The 25,020-nt window shown below is 45.5% G+C and overlaps 1 protein-coding gene across 1 annotated transcript in view; it reads left to right on the top strand.

The window, feature by feature from the left end:
• Window positions 1-25,011, top strand: part of LOC138283044 (uromodulin-like) — a 158,924-nt gene extending 133,913 nt beyond the window's left edge. The window contains exons 9-11 of the mRNA XM_069221178.1: window positions 1,942-2,011; window positions 18,258-18,290; window positions 18,962-25,011. Coding sequence (XP_069077279.1) covers window positions 1,942-2,011; window positions 18,258-18,290; window positions 18,962-19,026 — 168 coding nt within the window. The 3' untranslated portion in view covers window positions 19,027-25,011. The remainder of the gene's footprint in view (window positions 1-1,941; window positions 2,012-18,257; window positions 18,291-18,961) is intronic.
• The last annotated feature ends 9 nt before the right edge of the window (window positions 25,012-25,020 follow it).

Here is a 25,020-nt window from a genome sequence, read left to right as displayed (position 1 = left end):
CACCTTTAAGAACCAGAACAAAAGGAGTGGCCTGTGGGAGCAGTTACAATATAGGAAGCGCCATGGGAAAAAGCTACTAGAAGTTGTATGTCCTATGGTCCAGGGTATAAGAAGGCCCATTAGCTTGCTCCAAAGACTTTTCTTGCCCTCTATGGCCTACCTTGGGATCTGATTCCCCTCTCCCTGAACTCACTCCTGCCCCCCTTACTTGATCCAATGACTCATTACATGAAGTGGTAGGTTCTGCTGGTGCAGGCAATGGGCTAGGTAACAAGCGGGCCATTTGGGGGTCAGTAGGAGGCACTGCGGTAGGCGGATGCACGGCGAGGGTAAGATTCAGATTAGCCAGTATTTTCTCTATTTTCTTTAGGTGGGCCAAAATCAGATGTCAAAGATGTCAAAGATGTCAAAGATGCTACAACTCTGTTACAAAGATCCTCCTTTAACTCAGGGATTCCTTCCCCATCTTCCCTCATTATATTGGGGCTGGGCTTTGCAATAGAGTTGAAGGGCTGGAGCACTATCTCTTAAATTTAGCCCCCCCTCTTTTTTTTCCTGCTTAACTCCTTGTCTTAGCACCAGCAGGATAAATCTTGGGTTGGAATTGTATGACCTGAAAGTGCCAAATGGGTTCCTCAGCTGGCGTACTATCAGTGCCTGTTAAAGTGTCAGAGGTTCCTGGCCTCCCCTCTGACATACTTAGATCAGGGACTTCATCAATAGAGATTACCTCAGGCAAAGTCTGCAAATCAAGGGGTGAGGAGTAAATGTTGTTCAGCCAGGTCAATCTCCTTACTAATCACCCTGACCTCCCACTGCAGAAAACCACCCAAGGTAGTGCCTGGTGTGGATAACGAGGTAGTAGTACTAAGTAGAAGTCAATGCGTGCGGAGGAACAAGACCTAGTTGTGATATCAGGCCAACAACGATCGAGCATGTGTTCACTAAGAGGGTCGAACCAGTCAAAAATGTAACTTCTGACTCATTCTCTGAAAATGGAAGTCAAAATCCTCCAGCAGGACAAAACTGAGGGATATATCTGATGAAGTCTTCCCAAGTGTTGATGGCCATTGAATGAGGTCTCACAGAGGCCTTTGATTTTGACATGCAAAGCTTATAGTGGGAGAAATTAATATTTAGCTGATGCCACAGTTGCCCTATTGGCTGGATCCTTTTCATACCTCTTCCTGGTCAAGCTTTCGACCTTTCAACGTAGTCATTTTAATGGAGCTCAGGATCCTCCAGCATGGCAAGCCTGAAGATATATCTACAGAGGTCCACTCAAAATCAAATACCTTTGCCGCAAGGTCCCAATGAAATTCTAGACATCTAAACATTTTTGAAGTCTCAGTTTCTGTTGCAGCTTCTCTTGGCCGCTTCTAAAGCACATAGACTCTCCGGGGCAGCACTTAGGGTTTATCACTCACTCTAGTAAGGGCTACCAGCAGGGTACAGGTATTACATGTCAACTTGTCACTTCATGGCTCTTGCAACTTTTTCTCTACCCGTAACCACACTGAAGGTCATCCAACTGACTGGGTGAGCTGCTTTTGAGTGAGAAGTAGTATCTGTATCCCATCATGTGTTTCTTGTAGAGGGGGCTTGTATGTGAGCAGGTGCCAAAACTGGGAACCTGTTGGATACAAAGGGTGCACATGGTTATTTTCATGCTGGATGTAATAGGAGCATTGGACTAATCTGTATTCCAGATTTCAAGTTTAGTGTTGAGAGGGATGCCAGATGTGAGGGGTGAGCTGGGTCATGGTGTGAGAGGTGTGTAATGTGACATAAATGCAAAACGTGATTTGATGGCAGAAACAAGGGGTGTCAAGAGTAATTGGGGTGTTGGGTGTTCTGGATGAAGGAGAATTACAGATGTGATGGAGGCTCTAGATGTGAAGTAAAAACTTAAATATCTTCAACTTTTTTATTTCCTTTTAGTGTTCATCTTCATCTCGATCTGCTAAAAAGGATACTGTAACGATTGAAATGCCTCCGATTGGGATTTCAGGTATAAACAATTGCTTATGTACTGTCTCACATTGCACCACTCTGGAGTATTCTTTGTTGTAGTCAGTGTGAGCTACATAAGAAGCCCATCCTAAAATACCCAGATCTGCAATTATTTACTCTCCGCTGTAATACAGAAAGATTGTATGTGAATGATGTTGGAGATGTTTCTTTTTATGTGTAAGTTGTTGTGGGACAAAGGGGTATGAGGTGCAAAAGATCATAGTGATTTGGAAATGGACAGCTACTGTTGTGTAAGGGTTCGCACTTAAAGTGTTAGTTAGGCAATGGGCTGCTTCTGAGTAGAGCCCTGAAAACCCTTGGGAGATCTGCCACCAGCATCCTCCTCAGTTAGTGTGCAAAACACTTCCTCACTAGACGGAATAGAATCAGAACCCAAGGAGGAACATGAGAAATGGCTGATTTATCATATTTCTGTACCACAGAGGTTTGGAAACTGTGGGTAAGTGCCCACCCGCTCTCCTTGCCACGCATTCTCTTTGGGGATTTGCGAGCTAGCTTTGATGTTTGTACGCTGGAGAAGAGAGCTCACACAACAAACACTGAGATGCTTCAAGAAGACTCCTGACTCCAGAGATACAGCACTGAGGCCCCCATGCTTCTGTCACCCTGTCCATCCACTCAACAACTACAGAACTGTGGGGTGGGCATGCATCTCACCCATGCTATAACATATCACTGCAGACCAAGGAGCCCTTTTCCCTAGGTCCTCATTTCTGGTGGCATCTATCATGGGGTCCCATCTACTTACCTGACAACTTATTCATCTCCAGTGTGACAGCTAGTACCATCGCAGTTAGGGAACCAGACTGGCACCCCCCATGCCTTAATAGCCCACTCCACTTAGGCCCTACCAGATCACTCATCAATGTGCGCCACAGGGCCTCCCTGCTTCTATCCCCAAGGGCTTTTCCCTACCTCCTGCTAAATCATACACTAACCTGGTGCCACTTGTGGTCCAACCCACCCTGGACTTAAAGACCTTAAGGAATGAAGACCTACTGAATAGACCATGTAATGTGACTTGGGCTACACATACGCTACCGCCCCCTTCTGATGAAAGATTATAAGGGCCCCATTGGGACTTCCAGCAGTCCAATGTTTCTCAGGGCAAGGCTGCAACTTGGAAGCAGGACTATCCAGTGGGCAACATATCATCCCCCCAAAGATATAACATTATGATGGCCTCAGGCAAGACCTCACAATAGCTTCCTTCCACCAAGATCGTAGGGACCCGGGGGTTAAAACAACAACTCCACAGTCACATCTGCAGGATTAGAAGTCTCACTAGAGATCATTCTCAAATAAATGTCTGTGGTGGAAGTGTGATTGGGGTCCAGGGATGACAACGGATTACAGGATGGAAGTTAAACTAACTCAGAAAAGAGATGTTTCTGCTATAAGGTGGATGGACGTGAAAAGAAGATAACTATGATGGAATGTCAACTGGAGCGGGGCGATACCTAGGGGCCCTGATGCATGGTATCCCAAGCAGAAAGTGATTGAACTAGAGGACCGGGCCCAACATGACAATGTTCGATTCTATGGAATATCACTAAAACTTGAGCAAGACAACACAAAAGATTTCCTGATCAACCTCTAACCACACCCTACAGGACTGACTTATTCTCCACCTTCAGAACGTCAGAGGGCACACAGAGTCCAGGCCCAGATACCACCCAAGAAAAACACAGACAGGCCCAAGCACATCTCCTCCAACATGAACAAACACGACAGATTCTAACAGTGGTTAACAAATATGTACCATATGACTGGGAAGGTAACAATGTCCAAATTGCAGCTGTCTCAGTAAAAACCAATGCAAAGCAAAAGATCTTCCTTTACCTTAGGCTAAAACTAAAAATATGGGACATTAAGTATGGCCTTTTAGAACTAGCAACACCGTGAATACACTTGGATGGTAGATCTTGAGACTATAACTGCCCAGAGGAACTGGCAACATTCTGAGACAGACTTGACGAAGCATGGACACAGCACAGCCATCAGTGCAAATAAATAAAAAATCTTCCAAAAGGAGCAACTAGGCCTCATAACAATTGGGGAGGCAATAAGACCAACCTTTTAAAAAGTCAACAGAATGAGACAAGGCGATAAAGCCTATGGAAGAGATCACACCAGATAAGTCCTCAGACACATCTAGAACCGCAACTAAACCTGTCATTTCACTGGATAAATAAACTTCCACGTGGATCCCCATAGGTTGTTACCATGTACAGTAGAGTATCATCTAATCGAACCTTAAAATACACAGCTTAACTGCCTTCCCAGTGGCTTTTTCATCCTTGGCAATATCCAGTCTTGCTAGACGGCCTGTTTATTGTGATGTTATATGTTTTGAAACTGGACAAGGCGTCCCACTCCCACACATACCACCCTCCCAGCTACTCACCTCCCAATACTCCTTCTTCACATATGCCTACACGCACACAGGTCCTTCACCACCACAAGGAATAACTCTCAGCAAAGAGGAGTCTCCCTGTGGGTCAGTGGAGACCACTGAGAAATAAGACCCAGTCCAGGGAAAGGTGCAGACACTGGTACACACTTGTACTGAGACCATCACTCCAAATCAATGCCCTTTGAGCTCTGATCATGTTTTAAACTACTACTCATTGAGACACGTGAACAAATCTCACCAGGTAGAGAGGCGACAACCAAGCCAACCAAGGCCTTTACAATGTGCCAGAACCACGCAGGCCGTAACCATGCAAGCGTTACCATGCTTGCCCTGAACCATCCTGTACCTGAACCACGCAAATGCGTTGTTAAGGCACCATGCATTTGCGTGGTTCAGGCACACAGGAGGACTAGCCAGAAAAGCAATGCAGTGGCCGGGTAAGTGGGGCTGGGTTGGGTGGGGGGATTTCTAATGACAGAGTGGGGTAGGTTTTAGAGTTAAGGGTGGGGTTGAAGGGTCGGGTAGTTTTTAAGACAGGGTGGGGTAGGTTTTAGGGATCAGGTCAGAGGCAGGGGGTTAGGGTAGTTTTTAGGACAGGGTGGGGTAGGTTTTAGGGTTCAGGGCGGGGGGAGGGAGGTCAGGGTATTTTTTAGGACAGGGCGGGATAGTTTGTAGGACAGGATGGGGTAGGTTTTAGGGTGGGGCAGGGGGTCTGGGTAGTTTTGGGAACAGGGAATGGTAGATTTTAGTGTTTAGGGCAGGGGATCAGGGTAGTTTTTAGGACAGGGTGGGGTAGTTTTTAGGACAGTGTAGGTTTTAGGGTTGTGTTGGGGGTCGGGGTAGTTTTAAAGACAGGGTGGGGTAGGTTTTAGGGTTTATGGTGGGGGTGGGGATCGGGGTAGTTTTTAGGACAGGGTGGGGGAGTTTTTAGGACAGGGTCGGTTTTATGGTTTAGGGTAAGGGGTCAGTTGTCGGGGTAGTTTTTAGGACAGGGTGGGGTAGGTTTTAGGGTTCAGTCAGGGGGTGTTGGGGTTATTTTTAGGATAGTGTGGGGCAGTTTTTAGGTTTAGGACGGGGGTCGGGTAGTTTTTAGGACATGGCAGGGTAGATTTTATGATAGGTTCGGGTAGTTTAGGGTAGTGTGGGGTCGTTTTTTGGGCAGGGTAGGGTTTAGGTTTGGGGTAGTTTTTAGGACAGGGCAGGGTAGAATTTAGGACAGGACATGGTAGCTTTTAGGGTTTAGGGCAGGCAGGAGTTGGGGGAAGTTTTTAGGACAGAGTGGGGTTGTTTTTTTAGGACAGGGTAGGTTTTAGGGTGGGGCAAACGGGTCAGGGGGTTGTGTCACACATCCACGCCTGGCGTTACCAAATATACCTTTATTAAGTATGATTTTATAATGAAATTCGTTGTAAAGGCATGCGTGGTAAAGACCAACTCCCAGCCTCTCCCTCACTTTACTGTGAAATGACAACCAAGCCACTCAATAATTTCCTGAATGTGAATGTTCTAAAAAATTATATCAACAGAAAAAAATACTATTGTACCTGGTATCTAAACAAGCAGCTCTTCTACAGGAGACGCGCCTGTCATGTCTGCAGGCTGATAAACTTAAGAGTGGCCATTCTATTGGGAAAACATGTCCCATCTATGGCAATACAGTCATTTTATAACAAGAAAGGGGTCACTGCGGGGAAAGTGTAGCCCTTGACCTCTCCAGCAGTGATCAAATAGTACAAAACGCTCCACATGGGGAAGGTTTGTAAAGTAACTCATACACTTTATTTCAAACAAACCAACAAAACTTATCAAAAATTCGAATTCAAAACTACTTTTGTTTTCATAATTCAGGTGCTCCTCATAAGTGACGGTACAGTGCAGGTGTGTAAAGTGAGTCTAAAGTGCACCAGTGTTATTTACAAAACGATATATACAAATATGGCTAAAGGATCATGTGATCTTCTATGCAACACCCATAATACATGTGTCAAAAATCCACTAGCAGCTTTAAAAGTAGTCCACATTCTACTTATGTCGATGTTTCGAACCAACCTACAAAATTTATTCAAAATGGGTCATCACCAGGACGAGATGTTTGTTTAGGAAGCACCCCAATAGTAATGGCAGGGTTCACAATGTACCATGGTATCATCACGTCAAAGCCAAGAAAAGGCAAAGGTAAAACCCAGAAGGGTGCAGATACCTTCCAAAATTCACCATAAAACAATCATGCCTTCAAATTTGCTGCCAACCACAATCTGTAAATTGCTTTATCAAGCAAGCTTGAGTCCACTTATAAGCCTTTACTGCACGCAAGCACCAAAGGTGCCTGAGGTCACCCTGGAAACTCGGTCTATCACAGGAAAGTAATCCCTCCTTTAATCACAGCCTGTCAGAGAGATTGGGATTATTTGGAATGCGTGCGCCAGCCGGAAAGGATCAAAGGTCATACAGTCATGTGAAGTTGATGAAGGGAGATATGTGTTTGTTAAATTGAGACCGGAGCAAAGTGATCAGTGATCATTCCACTGACATCAATTGGTAATAAGATAACCTCTTCAAACCAGAGCTTGCTACCACTCACATGATTTTGGGAGGGAGACTGGAACTTGGCACAAGACATAATTCAACACCTGGCTGGCCCACCTGACACAGCCAATAACTCTTTTACGGTGCTTTTGAGAGACATTCTGGAGGACCAGGGTATCTTAGAAAATTAGAATCTTGTACCCAGCAGACAAGTATATTCATTTCTATCTCCAATCCGTTGCTCCCAGTCAAGATTACAATATTTACTCTGAACCAACAACCCTACTAATATTGCAATGTATGATCCCAGAGGGCTTTGTCACAGACCATGCACCAGTCTAGATAATTGTGGATTGGAACCTTAATAAATCTATGAGGAAACCATGCCTGCTTGAGGCTAAAATGTTACACCACAAAGCACCCCCAGAAAAGGTCCATCTCAAATGACCATTCATTTTCAAGATATAAAGGATCTCTGGGTTCTGTGCAAATTCTCTTGGTGCCACATCTATTGTCTAGGATGTAGCTCTGGCCAATGAATGAAAAGTGGTTCAGCAGTCTGCCTTAGAGGTAAAAACCCTTGAGAGGAGATATTCTGAGAGCCCAACTGAGGAGGCCAGGTGGCAACTGAAGAAGGCAAGAAAGAAGTAAATACTCTATAGACTCATGGTGGGACATTAGAAGCAGGGGGAGAAGGTGGGACAGTATCTAGGTGGCATGGTGAACAAAACAGTGATGGGTTGAAATGCTAGCCTGAACAACTTACAACAGTAGACTTATTGTAAACATTCCCCCCATCACCTTTAGCGTGTTTCATGTACAGCAAAAGTATGTCCGGATGTGGGACCCATGCTCAGTATACCACTGGAACCAAGACACATCTGGCTGGTGCTGCAGCGCGGACAGATCCCAGCTATCATTTACCCACCATGGATAGTGAAATCCCACACGCCCAGGTCAATGAACCGAACCGACAAGGATAGAACGTGTAGTCATATTAGAACCACATCAATCATAATAATATAAACACCATTCGGCTGTGCAAACCGTAATAACCACACAGGTTTATTAAGAAGGTTCAAATGCATCACCCTATATTAACAAAGCTAGGGTCACGAAAATAATTCTCAAGCATAAGGGAAACACATATAAAGCCATCAGTGGCAAATTATGACCAAATATCTGAGTTTATTCAAAGCCACTACACAAATCACCTCAAGCAAGATTACACAGATCAAAAACACAAGAATCTTTGAAGAAATAGAATACATTTGTTACAAAAATCAAAGAACATCAACACAAGTTATGAATGGGTAATGGGAAAATACCCTCTCTAAATCCTAACTAGCATTGACATGTTGGGCGTCATGTTAACAGAATTTAGTAACACGCATTTAGAGAAAACATACTAACTTGGGTTACGCAACATTAATTAATATACTTTTAAACCAATGAGCAGTTGCAGTTGGTACCTGAAAAACAAAAGGCAAGCATTAGTCCTTTTTATACATCACCTAGCCTGGGGATCTACAGCAAGGTACTTCAGCAAGGGGACACCGTCAAGATCTGCTTAGCAGAACCCCCCAAGGAATCCTCCCAGGTCTGGAACCAGCTAATAATCCATAAACGACCCCCAAGATACCAATCAGCAAAGATAGGACAAGGTTCAGACTTTACATCAAAACCTCTAATATCCAGAACGATAACAACTCTCCAATACTCCCAAAATCTAAAATCTCTTCTCTTCTCCTCTCCTTAATACGGAAATGACAGAACTTTTTATAGCAAAATAGATAATTTCTCATTGGCTGAAACAAGGGGTGTCAAACAGACCACCTTCGGGGAACCAATTAGGTTTTAGGCAAATCTCTAAACTGTTATACTTTTATTAGGACATTAAAACATGACTGGATTATTCCACAATTGACATCTGTAACTTTTATACATTCTTGTGCCTCTCTTCCGAATTCATCTACAACAGCATTGTCTTCGGCCGACAGGACCTTGGACATGAGGAAGAAAACTCCAAACAAATCAGTACTGCTACCATCTCCTCGAGGAACAGAACAAGTATTAGCAACATTTAGCAATGAAAACAGTCATCTTTAGTAAATTACGTCATCAAGCTCCTTACTGCATTTGTACGCTAGGGGTAGCTATTGCTCCATCCGTTTAAACTAAAAAGAACTACTTTTCAAGCAAGCTTCAAGAATAGCTTTAAACATTTCTACGGATGCTAATTTAAGAAAATGCATGACATTTTATATACCACTGGTGGCCATTTTATTTCCACCTGACTAAATAATAAAAAAAAGTCTACAATCTTGCTCCTTTTTCTCTCCATCTCACTCTCTTTCTCTTCATTGCTTCTTTCTCAGTCTGTGCCCTTCACATCTCTGCTTTCTCTACTTTTTTGTCATCACCGCTCTCACCCATTTTCTTATTTATTTTTATTTTGCCTCATTTTTGTGTTTTTGTGCCTTTCTCTCATTCCTTGCTTTTCATCTGTTATTTCTTTGCTTTTTTGCCTTGCTTTGTGCCCTTGTTTTGACTTCTCTCTGTGTCTGTTTTTTTCATTGTTTTTCCTGTGCTTATCTTTGCCTTTTTACCTCAAATTTGTGCTCTTCTTTTTGACTTTCCTCATTTTGTGCCAGTACTTTTCGTTGTTTTTCAACTGTTTTTCTTTGCCTTTCCGCTTATACTCTGCCCTGTTTTCATTGCCTCTGCCTTTTCTGGACCCTGCTCTCACTTATTTTCTCATTTCATTTGCCTCAATTTTGTTTCCTGTTTTTGCCTTTCTCTCATCTTTTTGCCAGTATTTTTCAATGCTCTTGACCTCTTCTTTCATTGCCTTTTTGCTTTGTTTTGTGCCCTTGTTTTTCACTTTCCTTGTTCTGCACCAGTTAGTTTAATTGCTTTTCTCCTATTCTTCTTTACATTTCTGCCCTGTTTTGTGCCCTCTTTTCACTGTTCCCACCTTTTCTGCTCCTTACTGATCCTTACCTGCTCCTCACCACACACCTTTTCCTGCTCCCTCCCTCTACTGCCTCCCATGCCTGTCTGAGTCCAGCCCACCATACCCTGCACTCTCCGCCTGTGCTGAAGGCATGACAAGGGTAGTCTGCACCTGTACCATTTCTGGACCGTACCCAGTGCAAGAAACCATGGTCCTCCCCTGACCTGCTTTACCTGCACCCCCACATCCACCACAGCAGACAGACAGCATCCACCACCCCACACATCTAAGCATCTGTGCACCAACCACATTCTAATACTCAATATCATGCATGCTACTCAACAATTGATCGTACAGCAAACATGTCACATAGATCTGGGACCTGCTGGACATTGCCACCCGAACCTCTTTCTTTAGTCGAAGCAAGGCTAACCGTAGCATCAACACTAGACATTGTCACCGCCATCCCCACCAATCACAAGATTGTCAAGCAAAGCTGCTGACTCATATCCGGAGGAGGAATTACAGCAGGGTTCAAGGGCTCCGTTAGCTGCACCACCTATATGGAAAGCTGAACTGACTATATGGAATCCCTCAACTTCAAAATGCAAATCACATCTATATTCCTCTTGATCAGAACCCTAGTCTACCGATCACCAGGACTCTGACCCAACTTCAACAGCAACTTCCTGGAATTTGTCACCCCACTGATTGACTCCTCCACCCACATCTCCCTAGGATATGTCAGTTTTCACAGAGAAGACCTGACCGACCCCAACGCAGCACACTCCTTGAAAACCTCAGAAACCTCAGACTCCAAGACATTTGTGCCATCATCATGAAGGAATTCACCCATCCTGCAACCACCTACAACTCCATCACCCCGTCACAAGAACTCCAATGACGAGATACCTACAATTGACAGGAACATCGACCCTCAACCACACCCTATCCTCCCTATCTCACTTCCGACCCCCACTAAGATCACCCCTGTCATGGAGCTGAACCCGCTAACCAACAAAGACACAGCAGCCATCATGGCATCCATACATTGGGGGCAGACCCACGATAAGCATGGCACTCAAAACCTTTATCAACACCTCTATCTAATATGCCAAAGTCACCCCGCATCCCAAGAAATTATCCTTGGACCCTGAAATTCTCAGCAACTACCAACCCATCTCCCTGCTTCCCTTCCAGCCAAAGTCATAGAAATGGCAATCAACTGTCAGCTCTCCCACTACCTTAAACAATACAAACTTCTGGACAGCTCACATTCAGGCTTTCACATTATTCAAAGCACCAGGACTGCCCTCATTGGAGCAGCAGATGACAGACAACATTCACACCATACTAGATCAAGGCCAGACTGCTGTACCTATCCTCCTGGACCTTTCCACTGACTTTGACACAGTTTCCCACCACACACTCATCTTCAAACTCCACGAAACCAGAATCAAAGTACCAGCTCTCATAGTCCTAGTGGATAGCCTGCTTCCTGACCAGAGGAAAGCGAAGGAATATGCTCCCGCCATTCACCTGAGAACCCACAGACCTCACCTGCAGGGAACCCAGAGAACTCACCTGCAGAGCCCCATAAGGCTCTTCACTCAGCCCTGCTCTCTTCAATGTATACATGACTCCTCTAGCAAGCATCATTCGGACCCACAGACTCAACATCATTTCTTACGCCGATGACACCCAACTCATTCTGTGCTTCTTAGAAGACAATCACGATTAAAATGTGCATGACCAACATGGCCAACTGGGTGGGAGATAACTGCCTCAGACTCAACGCTGATAAGACAGAAGTTCTGATATTCGGCAGCTCACTCTGGTTCACAGAACTAGACCCCACCCCCATACCCTCGAATCAGGCCAGAAACCTGGACATCAACTTGGACACCAACCTCACCATGAGATATCAGATCAATGCCTTTGCCTGTGATCATGTACTCCGCATACTCAGAAAAATCATCAAATGGCTCCCTCTCTACACCAGAAAGACCCCCCACCCGGCCCACTTCACAAGCAGACTGGACTACAGCAGCACCCTCTACTGCTGCATCTCCTCTGTACACCTGCAGTACAAGCTGCAGACCATACAAAACATCACCAACAAACTAGTACTGAACCTTTCTCTCCGCACGCATATCACTCCTCATCTCCGACAACTTCCTTGGCTCCCCATTCACAAAATTGCTGGCAGCTTAAGATACTCACATTTGCCTACAAGGCACTGTACAAACTGGGCCCCACCTACCTCAACCACCGACTACGTTGCCAGCAACCTACTAGGAACCTCCCATCAGCCTCACTTGTGTTTAACCCGCATCCATAAAAGTAAGATAGGAGGCATGACTTTTGCTTACTTGGCAGCCAAATCGTGGAACGACCACTCCCAGCACATTAGGACAGCCATGTCTCTTATGGAGTTCCACAAAAAACTGAAAACCTGTCTCTTCACCTGAACCTGCTTTCATAGCCAGCACCTATTCAGTTCCTAGATACCCTCACGGTTGACAAGTATGCGCTCTACAAATCAACATTACATTATATCTGTGCCTCTGGGCATATTGCGGTCCCTGTTTTTATCCCATTCAAATGTATCATGCTCAACACACTCACTTCGGTCATGTGGACCAACCACACTATTGTCAGTTTCTGTCAACATTCCTCAACACAGAAGAACCAGCACAATAGAACCTGACTGCCAACACTAGAACAACATATCTGAGGTGGGTTGGGCTTCCACTCTTCACAAAAGCCAACCAGAGCACACAGACCACCTATCCAGCAACACTGACAACTTCAACAACTGGATCACTGCCTACACTGAGATCATAGCCTCTCAGAAAATAAGCCAAGTAGCAATAATGTAAATGCACCCCAGCTGGTAAACGAATGAACTCAGAATGAATAAATAGCACTGTAAGCAACCAAAAGGAAGGTGGAGAGTGAGCCGATAAGAATCGGACAAGGATGTATTCAAATCTCCCAAGATGCCAGCAAATTCTACAAAACAACAGGAAGGCCCATGCTGAAATCATTAATAACAGCTCCAACAGCAGCAAAGACATCTTTTCTATCATCAAGGACCTCATCACACCATCAGCAACCATCAGCAACATCACATCCCAAAAACTGTGCAACAACCTTTCAGACTCATTCTACAACAAAATCACAGCTATCTACACTAACTTAAACCCACAATTGGACCCCATCAACCTTGGAATGAGTCTTCCGGTATCAGACAAATGCAAGACCCTGACATCATGGAACCATGTCACCACAGAGGAAACCACAACAATCGTGAAGCCTATCCACTCTGGGACCCTATCAGATCCTCGCCCACAACATGCCTTCGTCAAGTGTTCTATCCCACCTGCTAAGCCCTCATACCCTTCCTCAATTCCTACATCGACACAGACACTTTCCCGGAAGTCTGGAAGCCTGCAGCTGTCATTACCTGCCTGATGAAGCTCTCAGCAGATCCAGCCAAACTCACTAGCCATCAACTGATCTCCCTCCTGCCATATCCAGCCAAAATCCCCCAAAACGTCATCTTTAGATACCTCACCGACCTCTTCGCAAACCACCAGGTCCTCAACACCACACAATTTGGATTAAGCCAAACCACAGTATAGAGATGGCCCACATCAGAGCAGCAGATGACATTTAGATGATCCTGACAGAGGAGAAACCGCAGACTTCATTCTACTCAACCTCTCTGCAGACTTCAATACAGTCAACCATCCCATCCTGATCAGACAACTTCACAGGGCCAGCACACAAGGACCAGCCCTCCAGTAGATCTGAACCTTTTAACAGGAAGAGCATGAACAGTAAACATGCCACCATACTCCTCAAGAACCTGGAAACTCATTTGTGGACTCCTGCAAGGTTCTTCACTCAGCTCAATACTCTTCAACGTCTACATGTCATCTCTGGCAGATGTCTTCTGTGAACACATCAACATACTCACCTGAGCCAATGACACAGAACTGTTATTGTCTTTCTTGGACAAAATACCCAGCACCAGAAACAACTTCAGCTTGACCGAAATGACCACCTGACTGAAGTCCAATTGCCTCAAACTTAAAAGGGACAAGCAAAACATATTTAAGTGGCTACCCAGCAACAACAGGAAAATCTGACACCTAAGCCCTCATCACAATCAAATGGGACTACAGGAACACCTTTTATGCGCAAATCACCAACCAACTTACAAAAGGCTTCAGACCACCCAGAATGCAGCAGTCATATTGGTCATCACCTCCCACCTTGGTCTCGTGTCACACCACACCTAAGGGAACTACACTAGCTTCCTATACATAAGTGAGCAGAGTTTAGGATCCTCAACCATGTGTACAAAGCACTACTAAACACAGATGCAGCCAACCTGAATAGTCATGTGCAGATCCACCAACCCACCAGACACCCCTGCTCAGCGGGACTCTCAGTAGCACACGTGCAACACAGTGCAAAAGCAGATCAGGAGTCTATGCCTTCTCATACATCACTCTTGAAGCCTGGCTCTTTGAGTAAGGCCAGCTAGGCTTGCCCCAAACACCTTAAAGCACCAGAATACCTTATTGGCTAATAAGGCACAAATAAACTCAGCATAATATGATACATAACATAAGATGCACTGACATAGGCCAATGCAAGCATATCAAAAGGAGCGCTACTCATCCATTTGGCAACATGGCAAAGAGCAGGCATACTCACCTTTAATCAGTTGATAATTCAAGGGAAACTCAAAACCTTTGAAACAGTCTGTACAGAAATTCACTTTCTCTCAAACCAGAAATGGCAATTTGTTGAACTTAAACATTGTCTCAACCTATTAGGAGCACAGCCAGGAGAAGTACCTGAATCCCCCATTCACCAATACTTGAGACACTAGGGTGTGTACAAGGGGGTAATGTCAGGGTCCTATAACATGATAGTTCAACAGCTACACTACAAACTGCACTAACCCTCTCTACGTGGAGGTTGACTGGGAGAACATCATAGAACATCATAGAGAACCTAGATACGGGGATGCAAGAATCCAGAATGAAATTGTGCCTCTTTAAGTCACTCCAAGAATGGTAATGGACACCCCATAAACTGCAGACAGCAGGCCTCTTATCCCATTCTAATTGCTGAGGGTGCTACCAATCAGGATGTGATACAGCAGACATCCTCCACTGTTGCCCAGATATAAGCTGCCTCTGGTCTCAAATTGGGTACACATTGAGAGACAAATTAGATTTACCCTTAACTATGAAATGGAAATGGTCTTGTTCATGATACAGCAGACTCACTCACATTGACGGGACACAAACATCACCTATAAGCCCCAGCTATGACCACTGGCAAGATATGTATATTGAGGCACTGGAAAGTACCGTACTTACCCACATATGAGGAATGGTTACAAGAAATGTGCGAGATAGCCTCCTATGAGCATCTCATTTATAAATGGCAAGATAACTTAGACATATTCCATAACATCCAGTCACCATTCATTGATCTTTACCTGGATTCCACACAAAGGAGCACATACTTGAGATTCCAGGAATACATATACATCATGTATATCACTACCTGAGAGCTTATCATCCGGCATCCTTGCAACATATTAACCCCTTATAAACTGAATCTGAAGCTTAGATCTGTCGCTCTTCCAATCACCAACTCCATTCCCACCCTCTATTCAAGTTAAATACTTATCATATGCTTCTTGACCATATACCTACTCATGAGGATAGCCACTTTACATCCCCCTGTGTGGACCATGGATATACAATCTACCAATGTGATGTGCTACTACCAGGATCAACCAGTAGCTAAACCTGCTGCATGGGACTTGCAGCTGATGCCTGTCTCAGACCAACCTTAACACCCGTCTGAAGCCTGCTGCAGGAGCCCTTTGTGGCCTCCAGTGAGCTGGGGAGACAGGACAGTCACACAGGAAGCCTGCTCCATATCAACGGAATGGAGAGGTGGGCTGATGTGCAGCTTCAGTGAGGCACATGGGTGCTGGACTGGGAGGCTGGGATACCCTACGGAACAGTTGTTCTGAACTGCTGTTGAAATGTGGTAGATAGAGATGTGCTACATTTAGGTGTGGGTGGCCTGGACTGTGGTGGCATCTAGGACTTGCATCATCTGACCCCATCCACTCTAGCCAGACAACTAAGAGGACTCAAGTTTCCAGGCTGCTTGGTATTTGCTCTACTAGATGGCCTCCACAAAAGGCAGACCCTTGTGTTGGACAATCCAGGCAGGTTGGAAGCTCTTTGCTTGAAACAATAGCTGATCCTAGCCAAACAGTCCATCCCTAAATAGACAATGTGTGCCCAATCTATCAGAGTTGAGTGATGGCTAAACCATCCTTGAGCAGGAGACCATGCAAGGGGGATGTCAGCTTCACACCCCTGCCTGCCCTCTGGGAAGGCAGGCTCGAAGGAAAGGGTTGGAAGGCAGCCATGGACCTGGGACCCTGGGAGCCAGGACAGGCAGGCTTTGGACATTGCAGCAACAGGGGCGAGTGATCGGCTGTACCAAAGTACCTTGTCTCTACTGATCTAAAGAAAGGCTACCTGCCTTTCTTGAAATTCATGCAAACCGAATGGCAGTACATAGGGGGAAATTCAAGAAAATGTATCCGACTTCGTGGATCCCTGGCTGTGACTTCCAGGGCAGACTAGCCATCTGGATGTGCCATTCATTCCTGTAGCATGTTTGACAAAATGCATAACCGGCCAAATATGGAGAGGAGCCGCCATGAAAAAGTACATTACATAAACAACAAATGCTGCTTCTGTCTATAGAAATCAAATATAAGTATGGCTGAAATATATATAAATATATATATATATATATATATATATATATATATATCAAACCAGGACCCTTTCAGGGTTAGAGTGACGCATACATTATGCAAAAAAAAAAAAAACTCTGGGAAGTTCCCAATTTTAGGTGTAGAGCCGCTCTAATAAGGAGCACCCTGCAACACCAGCGACACTCACTTGTAGTTACTCACTTGTAGTCCTCATTCTGCATTACAGGAATCTTCACTAAGTCACACATGTTAGAACAGTTCCACAGATAGAACGTGAACCCTGGAACCCTGGAACATGTTAAACATCTGTCCACAGAATAATGTACATAGTGTGCCATTGCCCATGTGTTCATGTGGTGACCAGCATCCTTCAGATGCATATCCAAGGAAAGAGATTCCCAGGATATAGACTGATATATTCTTAAAAAGCCTTTTCAAGAATAAGATATGCAAAAGCTAAAAACCTGCCTATTATTTAGGGGAAAGTGCAGCCTGATAGGCTCACGGTGGAAAGCTGAGACATTTAAGCTTCTGTCTCTTTAAGACGCCAGGAGCTTCAATGACCCATGATGCATTGTACCGGAAGCTCCCTCCTAGAGTCACTTCTAATTTTCAAGGGAAGGATCTCCAAATACCTGGGGGTTTTCATGTCTCTTTTTATCAGAGATAATATAACAAATTTGATTTTTCCAGATTCGCTTAACGTTTCTCTCTACAGCACTACTAGGCTGGCATCATAAGAGCACTGTGGGTGCAGTATCAGTAGTGCATTGTTGCTAGAGCAGAACATTACCACTGCTGGAGGAAGGTCAGGGTAGCATTAGACGCACAATCTCTCCAAAGAGCTGGTCATGCCGGATGATGTTAGCACTGTGTCTGAGGCGCGGCCCCTCCGTTGGAGTGGAGGAGCATTGCTCCCCAGCCAGCAGCGGCAGCTGCAAACCTTTTAACAAAAAATGATAATAAACTGTGTATATTATCATTTTTTGGTAGAAGTGGCGCGGCCACAGGCTGTGACAAGCACTGAGGGGGGCTGCACAGCAGTCACCCTCACTGCGCATGTATGTTTGGCCGGCCGTCTCGGCAGTAGGCTCTCACACACAGTGCGGGGCTGGAGAGAGCAGGCACAGGCTCCCCGGCTGCCTGGGAGTGCCCTGGCTGGGCGCTCTCAGCCAATCCTAATGCTGCTCTGAGCAGCGTCAGGATAGGCCGCAGGGCAGGTTGGGAATCTGCGTCTGCTGCCTGTCTGCAGAGAGGAGCAGCACGGTGGTGACAGTGACGGTGGCACAGGTAAGTTTTTTTTTTTGTTAGTTAAATCCCCACCCCCCATATAGCACCGTGAGCCACTCCTGCTGTGTCTAGAGCATTGCTGTGATATTGTTACTTCACTATGACGACCGGAAGCTCTAATACAGTCAATTTTAACAGTTTGACCAGAGGTAAGGAAAGGAAATATTAACTTTCTTCTTCTTTTCGCTCCTTTTTAGGATCCCTGGATATAAACTCTGGCTCACACACAGGTAATCAACACATTGTAGTCTGTTGCCTTTTCTTAATTATCATTCTAAAGTTTATCCATCCAAACTCTGAAAGTTGGAAGTTGCTGTTGCGCACAGAGATGCCCCTCTCTTTCACCCGATGCTGCTGACATAAGCTCAATGTTGAATGTAATTTACTATAAAAATAAAAAAGCATGTTTTAGGGTGTGTGGTTTTGGTCGTTAAAGGAAGCCCTTCTTCTTGCTGAGCCCTGAGGTGCTTGTCACCATCTCTCAAACTTGGACAAAAGGGAGTATGCCTGGTGTTCAGTAGGTCCTGGTATAGACATGAGGGCATTGCCAGGTTGTGATCACTGATCCCAAATCCCTGTGCCAGTGTCAAAGCGCTCCCTTCAGCAAAGAGGACTACTGCACTATAATGCATGCCAACACAGGCAGTCTTTTCTGCACAGACCATGGACTGTGTTTGGAGATAGCTGGATTGAGGGATGCCTTATTCCCAAGCCACCTCCTACAAGGCAAGCTGGGCCCTATAAAATGTAAAGGACAAACCTTACTGAGGTGAAGGGGACAAAGGGCTGTGGCTACAGGCATCAAAGAGGAGGGTGAGGAGCTGTAGCTGGCATGTTCTAAGGAACGTTTAATTTCTTGTGTTCTTAGACATCACATGAGCATTTTCTTCTTTGCTTCCAGATATCTCCTTTTCGGCTGTGGTAGGGAGCTCCCTGCTTGCACTGCTGAGTCTCTGGTTGATGTGAGGACTGACTACACCCAACGCTGAATATGGATCTGCTACTGACATCCACAGTTAGCACTATATAAACTGATGGGGAAGTTTCAGAGCTTGAATCCAATGTTTGTCTTCTGCCTAGGATGATGCGTATAGTAGTCTGCGGTATAATCATTTCTTTTCTACAAGGTTTAGGATTAGAAGTATGAACACGTATAGGGCCTGGTTTATGGTTCGACAGATGGAGTAAAGGAAGGCATCTCTCTTCCGTAGCCTCATATCTTTCTCATGCTCCTATAGATTTGTTTTCCCTTCCAATCACTGACTTATATCCCTTGGATTGTCTTGCACTTCTTCTCATTTCTATGGTCTTGCCTCTTTCCCATGCAATGACTGACACAGCTCTGCCGCAGGGATGCATTTTTCTCCACCTTTTCTCACTCCTACAAAGCCCGCTTCTGCATTCCTTCCATCAACCTCTTCCATCTCTCTGTCTTGAGTCTTCCTTTGCATTAGATGTTCTCTTTCTGTAGCTCTTATACTTGAACCCCGTTCTTTTCCCACCATATTCCTTCAGTTGAACTTCAAGCATGGGTTCCATCACTGATTTTGGACAGGTATCTGGGCCTTGGAGTGGTCGGTATGTTCCTGGTGGTTGCTTTGGTACTTCATTTACATGCCCTCCTTTGTCCATTCTACATCTCCTCCCCTAAATACTCCCTCAAGGATTCTTCTCCTAACTCTTTCTCTCTATGTTGCTTTATTGTTCCTCCATCCACTACAGCTTCCCCCATCTACTGATTCCCCAACCCATCCCACTCCTTACTGTAATCCCACTGATTTTGCTCTTATTATTGCTTCTCTACATGATTGTACACTTACTCCACCATTACACGGGTTCCACATACACCACTGATTCTGCTCAGTTTGCTGCTCCTCCCCAGACAACAAAGCTTCTTAAGCCTTTGTTACTCCCCACCGGTTCTCCAGGAATATGCATCTTTTTCCCTTGCAGACCACAATTTGTATTTATTATTTGTTGCAACTATCTTCGTTGTAGCAAATGATGCCCCAATGATTCCCCATCATTTGCACATTGTTTCCTTTGTCCTTCCCCACCCATCGCTGCTTCTCTCATTCTTCCCAAATCACTGGTCCACACTGTGCTACATTTCCTTATGCCCCATTGATTCTCCACCCTTAGTTGCATTACCTTATGCTTCACATGTGCTTGGTCCACACTGTGTGGTTTCTTTTGTGCCCACCCCCTTGTTTACCTGTACTCCCTTATTTGTTCCATCTTCCGCTGCTCATCTCTGTGACACGTCTGTTGCCCTCTGATACTTTCACCCATGACTTCTGCTTCTCCTCTCTCCCCCTGCAGTTGTGTTCTGCTGTGCCATCCTGCTCCCCTACTCTCCAGCCTCTTTTCTGTTTAGTGGTTGACTCCTTGCTCACCCCCACTTCTCCCTTGTTCAGCAGGTTCCACGGTTTCTCTCTCTCTCTCTCCTTAGAGGCATCTCTCCCCTATTTCAGCTAATTTGGTTGCCATCACATCTACCTTCCTTTAGAGATGCTTCTCTTCATAGTGGCCAACTCTTGTGCCTCTAGAAACTGCTTCTCCCTAAGGCTTCTCTTCCCTTTTCACCTATTGTGGTCTCACAATCTCATTGTGCTCCCCTTCCAATTAAACTCCTTGTCCCTGTGCTATGTGACACTTCTGCACCCATTCACATCCTTCTGCAAAAGCTTCCTGCTCTTTTCTGCCATTCAGCTACTTCTCCCCTGCTCCCTTTTTGCCTTTTTCCCATTCACCTCCTTCTCCTATTCTCACTGCCCTGTCCCTTCCCATTCAGTGGCATCTCCCTAAGCATGTCTCGTCAACTACTTCTCTTTACATCTTTATCGGTACAGCTTTCCATTTGATCTTCTGCGCTTGGCTTTCTCTATGCCACGCTTGCTCATCTCTAGACTGTTTTCTCTGCTAATTTCTGCCAGCTTTCTCTCTTTAACACCTGGCGTCCATTTATGCTTTCTTCCTCTCTTTACCTCCTTTCACTCATTTTTGCTTTTCTTTGTGCCACTTTTATTCTTTTCAACTTTGTTTTTTCTACTTTTTTTATCATGTTCTTGCTATTTCTTGGTCTCTCTCCCCTTCCTTCGGTCTCCTCCTGCTCTTTTCCTCCCCCGGCCTCCCCTTGTGCTCCCTACCAGTTTTCCCACATTCAGTGCTCTCCTTCTTACAACGCCCCTTCCAAACTCTGCCACTGTGCCCTGCTCTCCAAACCCCTTCCCAGGGCAGCACAGAGCATCAGCGGGCGTGCATAGCTGGCCCACTGCTGGTGCACCAAAGGCAAGCCCATCTATATCCATACATGGCCTGACTGCACTCAGCACCAGGAAACCTAGTCCTTCTCCCACCCGCCGCCACTGTGCTGTGACCCTCTGTCTCTCACCTCCAGCCACCTCATGTTGCGCTGCTGCTGCGTTGCACCACTCAACACTGAAGAGGTGTCCTCCCACCCCTCAAGCAGCAGTGGTTATTCTGCAATGGTCGAAGAGCTACGCACCCTGGCTCAGAGCCAGCAGCAAACATTTTAAATATACTTCACTATTGTTTTATTTTTCTGCTGCCGGCTGAGCCAGCCTGTGCAGAGAAGGGCGGGTCCTAGACCATGAGAGGAAGGGAGGGGGAGAGGAGTGTTCCCTTAACTCCATATGTCTGTTTGGCCTGCCCAGTTAGGTTTCCCCACACCAGTGTATTTGACAGCCGAGTTGGGGAAACAGCCAGCACTTTGCCTTAGCGAGCAGCAAACCAGTCAGCTCAGGCCAATCCCCGCGCTGCTCTCATGCTAGGTAATAGCATGAGAGCCACACAGGGATTACATAGGGAGTCTTTGATGCTGGGACCAGGAAGCAGAGGAGCGCAAGGCAGCAGCCAGCACCAGGTAAGTGCTTTTTTTACTAACCTCCCTGCACTACCCATTTGTGCTCCCTCCTGCTCTCCCCTCTTGCGCTACCTCTGCACCCCCTCCACCCACCACAATACTTTTAATTTATGTAGGCTGCCACTGCCCTCAAGCCCAACAAAGTTACCAGGTCTAAAGCCAGTTAGTACAAGTAGGAACTCAGGATGACAAAGCACCATTACAAACAACTAGAGAGCAGATTTAGAACAAGCCAAAACAACGCAGACAGAAACACTTTTAAATGTGCCCTAAGACGCTATCACCAGCAGATTCAGCTCACCAGACATTCTGCACTCCCAGACCACGTTGATACCTGATCCAAAAGCAGCAAAGAGATCTGGGGATTTCATCTCACCAGCAGTCACCTCTAACAGCCTCACCCCCTCACTGGACCTGTGCAACAACCTCCTGCTAGACTTCTGCAGTAAGATAATCTCCATATACAGTAACTTCGACCCTCAACCGGACCCGACAAAACTTGCAGCACAACTCAAGATCTTGTCCAATGACACAACTCTGACCACATGGCCCTGTATCTCCATGAAGGAAATCTCCACCACCAGGCAGACCATCCACTCCGGAGCCCCATATAACCAGTGCCTCCATCATGCATCTGTGACGGGCCTTTAACCCATCAGCACAGTGCTCATGCTGAAAATTAACACATCTATCTCATTAGCCACCTGCTGGGATCATGGAAACGCATCACAGTTCTCCTGCTGCTCAAAAAAGTCTCCGGAGGCCAATTGATACAGACCAATCTCCCTGCGACCATACAAGGCTAAAGTACTAGAGAAATTCACAAACCATCCCAAAGGCCACCCACCAACTCCTTGACATCACACAGTCTGGCTTCAGACCAAACCATAGCACAGAAACTGCCCTCATTGCTGGTACAGATGACATTAGCATGATCCCGGACAGAGGAGAAATGTCCGTCCTTATCCTGACCCCCTCAGAGCATTCAATGCGGTATCCCACCCCATCATCATCTAGCGCTTGCACAAGATTGGAATCCAAGGACCCGCTCTCAGCTGAATTTTCCTTCCTGACCAGAAGGACACAGTCAGTCAGCCTGGCACCCTACCTTTTAGGCACAACCTCATCTGTTTAGCACTGCAAGAGAGTGACCCTCTTCAGCCTATACATGATCCCAATTGCAAGCATTATCCGCACCCACAACAACGTTCTTTACGTTACAGATAGTACTCCACTGAATCTCACTCTTGGATAACACTCTCAACACCTGGAACAAATCTGCCACCTGCATGACCAACGTCGCTGACTGGATGAAGACTAACTATCTCAACCATTTCACCAATACGACACAACTCATGATTTTCAGAAAGAACTCATTGACATGGGACTAGACCTGGTGGCTGGCTGTACTTGGTCCTACCCTCTCCACCACTCATGACAAGAACCTTAGGGTCCTAATAGACAGCAAAATCAACATGACTGTTGATCCTTCAGAGTCTCCTGTTTCTTCATCTTGAAGTTGCTGAGGTAAATCTTCAAATGTCCACCTACTGACTCCCTTCAAACACGAGCTTGTCACAAGCAAATGGGACAACAAGAATGTGCTATACTGAGGTCAACAAATAACTCACCCTCTGAGTGCAAAGCATTCAGAGCTGGGCAGCCAGAATCACACTCAACCTCCCACCTGCACATACATTACGCACCACCTCATGGAGCTCCACTGGCTACCAGTATACGGACAAGCACACAGTTCAAACTTCTTACACACCTTTGAAGCACTACACAACACTGGCCCAGCCTAATTCAATAGCCATATCTCCATTGACAAACCTCCCAAACATCTCTGCATGGCCGGACTCCTACTTGCGGTACCACGGCCGGCAGTCGGCCTTCTACTACATTGCTCCAAAGCACGGAATGACCTGCTGATGCACATCAGAGCCTCCTCCTCATTTCTTGAATTCCACAAGAAGCTGAAGCCCAGGCTCTTCAAATAGTCCCTTCTTCCTGCGTTAGGCAAAGATAGACGCACATCTGCTCAGCACCAGGATACCCTCCCGGGTGATAGTGCGCAAATATGCATAACATAATGTAACATTTACCGGCCTTTCTTCCCTCCTCTGATTTTGTGAATATTCTTCTATCACTATCCCTTTTAATTGCTTCTTTGCATACCCCTTAATATTTACAAACCCTTCAGCTACTTCGTTCCATGTTCCTTCAGTGCTTTTTCCACATTTAGCTACTACTCTGCAATCTTCCCTGCCACTTCCACACCTGCTCATCTGCTCTTTTCCTTCACAACGTCTCCCCCTCTTAAGAGGTTTCTCTAATGTCTCTCTGACAGTTCTCCTCCATGGTTTTCTGACAGGCAGCTCATTGCCAAATCCCCATCTCTATTGATGCATGTTCTGCCTGTTTCCTCACAGCAGTCTCTGCTCAGCTCCCTGACAGCTTCTTCTGCTCACAGATTCCTCCCCCTGTAGCTGAGAGCTTCTTAAAGGTGTAGCTTTTGCTAGACTTTACTCTGCAAAGGGATTTGAAAGCAAACAATATATATTTTGAGCACTTCCTTTCTCCAAGGTAGGAACATTTCCAAGGAGGTGGGACAGGACCCTGTAAGATTAAGTAGCCAGACAATAACTGATAAGAACAGAAGTCTGTTTTGTAGTGTTATGTAATGTAGTGTGGATTTGTAGAGCGCAAACTTGTCACCCTCAGCAGGGATCCAGGTACTGTTAAGAAGAAGGAGCACTAACCGGGTTTACTGGACAAGAGGAGAATGCATTGGAATATGCATTAGTTGTGGAAGGATATTGGGCATCTGATTCCAACGATCATACAGCCACATCACCAGTTGGGATCTAACCTGAATATCATGTCAAATTCTACATACTGAGTCAATGAGAATGATTGCCAACTTATTAGCTCTAAAAGGCTGTAACACTTGACAACTATGATACGCTAATGACTGTTCACTATTTGATTTAATGTAACTGTGTGGGATAGCTCCTATGCTTCTATAATAATACTGATATTTGTTAAAGTACTTCTTTGCTCAATTAAATTAC

The sequence above is a fragment of the Pleurodeles waltl genome, chromosome 2_2, assembly GCF_031143425.1.
Source record: "Pleurodeles waltl isolate 20211129_DDA chromosome 2_2, aPleWal1.hap1.20221129, whole genome shotgun sequence".
Lineage (NCBI taxonomy): Eukaryota > Metazoa > Chordata > Amphibia > Caudata > Salamandridae > Pleurodeles > Pleurodeles waltl.
The sequence above is the reverse complement of the archived record's forward strand: the minus strand, read 5'-3'. Positions and strand labels throughout refer to the sequence as shown.